Genomic DNA, 6,644 nt, shown 5'->3' with positions numbered 1-6,644 from the left:
AACCTGTTGGACATGCAAATCTACAATGCCGGGAGAGGGACAGGCTTATGAAAGTTAATGCATATTTGGCTGCCGCCTGATCGACCGGACGAGACGACATTACTCCTAGCACATGGCCACTAATCGATTACCGCTTAACCGTAGCCGTGTGGTGTTAGTAGCACTAATCAATTCTGGTTTTTGAGACTGCGTAGATTCATCAAGAACTCCTATTCGCGCGGGCCCCTACCCCAAAAGCGCGCCTTTTATATCCATCGCACACCACATCGCATCGCACGACACCAGCGTCTTTCTCCGTCGGAGAGCTATCTCGTCGAGACCAGCAGAAAGAAAGAGCACGCCACGGCACAGTAGCTGCCCGGCCGGGTGTGCAATTTCGTAGGAGAACAGAGAGGCAGTACGGAGTGATGGAAGGGGCCAGCAAGGACGGCGGCGGCAAGGCCGGGGCGGAGCGGTCGAGGTTCAGGCGGGTGTGCGTGTTCTGCGGGAGCAGCTCGGGCAAGCGGAGCAGCTACCGGGACGCCGCCGTCGAGCTCGGCGAGGAGCTGGTAAGCATGCATACCGGTGCTGGTAATATACAAGTACTTGTTGCACCTGCACGTCCAAGGACATGTTCATGTATGCATATGAATGTTCACAGGTGGCGAGGAAGGTGGATTTGGTGTACGGAGGGGGCAGCCTGGGGCTCATGGGGGAGGTCTCCGAGGCCGTGCACAAGGGCGGCGGCCATGTCATTGGGTACGGTCCGTTTCTGCCACTTCAATTTCTCTTGTTTCTTCCAGCTAGCTCGCCAAGTTTATAGCTCACGGCTGTTGCATTGCTTTCCTGTTGCAGCGTGATACCGACCACTCTAATGGGCAAGGAGATCACCGGGGAGACGGTGGGCGAGGTGCGGGCCGTGGCGGGCATGCACCAGCGCAAGGCCGAGATGGCGCGCAACTCCGACGCCTTCATCGCGCTCCCCGGTAAGCAACCTCCAGTTGCTCGCCACCGGCATGGATCAGTTACCTGTTCTCTCCTGTTTAACTGATTCGCACGATCCATCCATGCTGTTGGGCTGCAGGTGGGTACGGGACGCTGGACGAGCTCCTGGAGGTGATCGCGTGGGCCCAGCTCGGCATCCACAGCAAACCGGTAAGTACCCCTGTTTGTTCATCAAAAGCACACAATCTCTCTCTATATATACACATATTATATATATATATATATACTCATATACATGTATGTACATACGACATACCCCTGCAGTCCTGGTCGATCGTAGTACTGCACACTGTACAGTGCATGACTCTGCACGTCAACCATTAGCTAACTGATCCAACAACTGTGCAGGTGGGCCTGCTGAACGTGGACGGGTACTACAACTTCCTGCTGGCCTTCATCGACAAGGCGGTGGACGACGGGTTCATCAAGCCCGCCCAGCGCCACATCTTCGTCAGCGCCCCCGACGCCAGCGGCCTCGTCCAGAAGCTCGAGGTAATATAAATATCCGCCAGTTGCCGGCCGGACACTCTCTCCTGCTCGGGGCGTTCCAATTCAACCCGTACGCACGCGCGCGCGCGCGTCATCAGCCATGGATCCTTGCTTCGTTGCCTGGCCGGTCTCGGCAGTCCGGTGGTGGTGGTAGCGCCCGTGCCTGCCCGCCTGCCGCCCCGGAGACTTGCTGGTCCTTGACTTGGTCCAGCCACGTACACGCACGCACGCAACGCTCTTCTCGACTTGTCTTTTGTCTGGTCTCATCATATACTCTCCTGGTCTGGATGGCTCCTGCTCGTTTCCTTTCCTGTACACAACGGCATCCATCGATCCCTTCCTTCCAACTTCCCGAGCTACTCTTTGCACTTGCGTATGCATGCGCTGAGGGTTGAATTGAAACAGTCTCGTTGGGTTGCTTACGGACCGGGTTAGTTTCACGCTTGCAGCAAATTAAGGAATTTGGTAGAGCTCTAGCTTAAAAAAAAATTAAAGTAAATTTTAGAGCTAAAGCTTTGAATAGATTGAGGATCTTTAAATTAAATATTTTATTTTTATTTTGAATTGAAACTACTTTATTTTATTTTACAAACTCTAAATCTTGTATGTATGTAGCTCCGCCAAACACGATCTAAGCATGGGAAGTACTTGGTAGCTTGTTATTGTCCGGTTGAAATAAACGGGACGTGCCAAGTGTACTGATCATATGCATGATTACTTTGTCCGTGCAAGCAGGAGTACGAGGCGGTGCAGGACGAGGACCCTGCGACGCCCAAGCTGCGGTGGGAGATCGAGCAGGTCGGCTACAACGCCTCGCTCCAGGCTGAAATCGCTCGCTGATCACGTACCGGTTGGATCGATCGATATGATCCATACAGTAGCATGATCACCCTAGCTGGCGAGTTGACAAAATCAAGGGGCATGAAAGGATGAGCAAAACGCACGGGAGGTTTTGCTTTTTGGATGTGCGTTTTGCTCCTAGCAGCTTGTCCTGCATGCCCACGACCATGCATGCATGGATAAGCCGTTTGTGCTCCACGCGTCTTATTTAGTACCTATTTCACCCTGATGAAGGGTTAACTAGTGATCGCCGCCCCTGATGATGTATTGGGCACAGGTCCTGTATCTATTTTGGTGTAGAACCGCATGCAGTAAACTGGTAATACTATATAATTAGCCACTGCTCGAGCCGCAAGTTAATCGGAGTACGTACGTTCATCAGATCATGGTGTTTACCTTCCTCAACTAATTTGCTTGCCATGCATCTACATTCAGCTACTCTATGTTTGTACCTTCAGTAAGTGCCAACAAAGTACTGCCAGCCAGCTAGCTGTATACACATATGTGCCAAAGGAACGTGTCAATGCAACACGTTGTAGTAGGTTGCGCCGTATGTACAGGGACCCCGGCCGGCCCTCCCGTACGTGTGTACGCCTCGGGAACGATGCCCAATTGTTCGTCTCGTACGTACGTACGTACGTATACAGGCACAGCTCGCAAAGTAAACGGGTCCGCCACGACTAGCGCGCGCGTACGACCTGTGCCTCAGGCTTATCCACCATGCTCATCCCGAGAGCTGGTCTCATGTATTTTAAAGGCTAAATTCAATTTATGACATGACATGTGGTATAAATTATCACAAAACGTATGGATAAGTTAGAGAAAATCATATGTAAGAAAATAAAAAAAGTAAAATATCACATGTCATATTATGAACTAGATTTAATTCTTAAACATATGAGGCCAGATCTGTAGGATTATTGGACGACCGTCACACTGCAGGCCCAGCTAATCTCAGCAGTGGTGGTGCCGAGTGCTGAGCACTGCGGCTGCCACTGGCTGTTACCGGACCCCAGGTTGTCCAGCCCGGTGGTTATGTGCTGTGATGAGGGCTCTGCCCGCCGTCCCCAGGCGCAGGCGCGGCAGCGAGAAGCAAGCAACTACCGATGATTTTTTGTGTAGTAGCTGCTTCTCCGTTTCCGGCTTAATTTCCTTCAACGCGCGCCTGCCTCGCCTCCTGGTTCTTCTTCACCATCGCTGCGACGCGCGCGCACGCCATCTGTTCTCCTTCCTTTCCTGGCCTAGTTGCAGTGCTCAGCTCTGCCCGGTTCGGGCTGGATCGATCTCGTCTTCTCGTCTCTGCAGCCATCATGGCGCTGCGACCGTGAGGCAGAAAAATCATGGCCTTCGGCCTCCTCCCAAGTCAGTAAGTCCTGCCCAGCGAGTTCAAGACACTGTTTCTGCTGCAGCTCCGGTCCGTGGGCGGCCGGCCTCACAGCCTGCCGTGCCATTACTCCGCCGGCCTCAGCCTGCCCCCCAAAACTTGTCAGTTGTCACTGAAGCCACTGTAGCTACACTGCCAACGGAACTACGTGCTGTACACCGTGGTAATCTGCGGCCTAACTATTTCAGCTTTCCATTCGCAAAAAAAAAAAACTATTTCAACTTTCGTATCCATGGCCGCGCTGGATGCCGTACATGAGCGAGACGTGCAGGCCATCGCGATCGAGTCCGTGCACTGTACCTGGATACTTGTCGAGGGTGGGGATGGTTTCGGTTGGGAGAACGCTACCGTGCAGCAACGTGCGCTCTACAGTGTGGATCGTACGTGTCATCTCTCTCCCTCTGCGACTCTACAGTGTGTGGGCCGGTGGCGATTGCTGTGAGGAGGAGAGTAGACAAACGTATCTATCGGTAGCGGTATTCGTACTTCGTACACAGGCGATGGCTGTGAATGCATGGTTGTCACTGAGCCGTTCTTGGTACGTAGTACTGTAGTCTATGTAGCTAGGCTATTCAAACCGATACGTACAGTGTGCGCGTTCCTGGTTGTCTGCCATGCATTCCTGGTTCCTGGTTTGAAAGGGCGCGCGCGCGGCAAGTACCTGAGCTCAGCTTTGTTCTCTGCACTTTGTTTTCCACACAACAATTCCTAGCTACGTGAAATCAAGGTGGTTGTTGCAAGAACCACGAACCGTTACTCGTAAAATTCCTGCATGCGATGATGCGAAACATGCACCTGGAATTCCGACCGCCACAGATAGCAGAATTAACTTGATACTCATTGTCAGATTCAAGAACCGGTCTCATAAAATTTCTCTCACCAGCCTGGCCGAATTCGTACCGCATGCTCTCGTCATGAACAAGCCAGCTAGCTGATGCCTTCAAGCCAGCAATTACCAGTGTGTACCAACCGCAAGCAGAGACGGACGAGATCATAGAGCTCCCGATCGATGGCTAATTGATGCCAAGTTTTAACCCCAACCACCTTCCTCTGAAAGAACAGCATCTTTGTCCTGGACCATGCAGAAGCAATGCGTGTTTCTATACTTGCCTCGGTCAAATACATACGCCCCCCCCCCCCCCCCCCGAAAGGCAATACCGTCGAGAAAAAAGTATGGTCAAGTGTTCTTCCTGAATCAACCAATCAGAATACCTTTAAATCCTAGGCTCCGTATATATGACACTGTTTGGTATAGCCTTTTCCTGAGAAGTTTTTTTTGAAAAGTTAGCTGTCCTAAGACGTAGCTGTCTACAGAGTCTGCTTGCTGAAGAAACTGATCATTTGTCAATCTTGATTTTCTTTCGAGAGATTGTTTGACGTGAGTGTGTAGTGACTAATGTATCACTGAATAGTATGATAACTTGCTAGTCAGTGACTAATATAGATATCGTCGTTTTCATTTATTTTTGACATTTCTGAACCAATACCATATTTTTTATAAGAAAAACTGGTGCAAAAACGAGAATTTCTACTCTTACCTTTTGTTATAGTTTCTTGCAGGCGCAGTAAGATAAATCAAGAATGATCATGTAGACATACATGCAACATGATTGCTGACTAGTAATTTCCTTAATTGTATGCAAAGATCACTCAATCAACTGTATGCAAAGATCACTTGATAATTTCCTCAATTGTTTTTAGCATAGCTTCTGACCACTGGGAGTCTCGGAATATCACAATGTCAACAATAACTTCATATTACATGCATATGGAAGCGAACATTCCACTCACATGGAGATGTTGCTGCATGGAAACACAACATATGTCTTTTCACTGACACTCTATTACAAATCTTCATGGGCACACAAGAAAAAACATATTCTAGTAGTCATGCGCCGAAAGCAGCACATTATGTTTCCAGATGAGTTCCTCTGCATATTTCTGTGAAGACTGTACAGGTTCCTAGATGTGAAACATGCATCCATTCCCCCAAATGCCCAGCACAAATTCTATTCATTTAGCTTGGGGGACTTTGTAATGGCAGGGTGCTTCAAAGTTCAAAGTATCAACGGTATGCTGCTATAATGATGGTGAGGGGCTACAGCAAGTAGTTGCCCGCTCGAAGAATGAATTCAGATTCTTCTCCTTTGCTGACTTCTTGCAAGACTGAAAATTAGTACCAGGAAATGATGTCATGAACATAAAAACCATGCCATGCTGATACCAAACATATTTATAGCCATAAATAAAATAACAGTTGCAAGTTTATATAAATTTCACGAGAATATCACATTAGCATAGTTGTATCCCCTACTTGATCTCAATTATAACAACCTTTCCAACAAATGGGAGGTTGAGAACTCAACAATTAAACAATGATATTGGCGGCTAGGTGCATGAAAACTACTCTAGATTCATATATGCAAGCGACCCAAATTCAGCTTTCTGCGCTTGCAATAATTATAGATACGTATCACACAGCTGAGGCACCAATATCAGATTCGATCGGAACCGACCCATTAAACGGGGCAGGGAAGAAGATGGGCACACATGACCTTCGACGACGGCGATGATCAGGAGTGAGTCCCATAGTGTGGGGGGGGGGGCGCTCTTCTCGTCATGGTCGCTGAGGGTTGTGTAGGTCTGCTACAGCTTGTTGACGAGCGGTGGTAGTGGAGAGCGTAGAGGAAGGGACAACGACAATAGGAGGGGGAGGGCACCGTGGACAACAGTGCGGACGTTGTGATACCATCCCCAAAAGCGGCGAGTAGGACTAGGAGCGATGGGTTACGACTGATGGGCATCAGGAGAGACAGAAGGGTAGATTAGTAGCATTGGTAAATAATTTTTATCATCTTTAAAGGAGAGGTTACTACATTCAACCTGCAAAATCGACCGCTTTTGTGCAAAGCGAGGTTGGGGTCGCTTTTACTTACACGTGCAACTT

At 49.4% G+C, this 6,644-nt stretch overlaps 1 protein-coding gene across 1 annotated transcript; it reads left to right on the top strand.

Annotated features, from left to right (window-relative positions):
• Window positions 1–225: 225 nt before the first annotated feature.
• LOC133902518 (probable cytokinin riboside 5'-monophosphate phosphoribohydrolase LOGL9) lies at window positions 226–2,694 on the top strand. The gene is made up of 6 exons (XM_062344134.1): window positions 226–548; window positions 641–738; window positions 835–965; window positions 1,064–1,134; window positions 1,333–1,476; window positions 2,209–2,694. Exons 1-6 carry the CDS (start codon window positions 408–410, stop codon window positions 2,311–2,313), a joined length of 690 nt encoding a protein of 229 aa, XP_062200118.1. The 5' UTR covers window positions 226–407; the 3' UTR covers window positions 2,314–2,694.
• The last annotated feature ends 3,950 nt before the right edge of the window (window positions 2,695–6,644 follow it).

The sequence above is a fragment of the Phragmites australis genome, chromosome 20, assembly GCF_958298935.1.
Source record: "Phragmites australis chromosome 20, lpPhrAust1.1, whole genome shotgun sequence".
NCBI classification, from domain to species: Eukaryota; Viridiplantae; Streptophyta; class Magnoliopsida; order Poales; family Poaceae; genus Phragmites; species Phragmites australis.
This window is presented reverse-complemented; position numbering and strand designations above follow the sequence as displayed.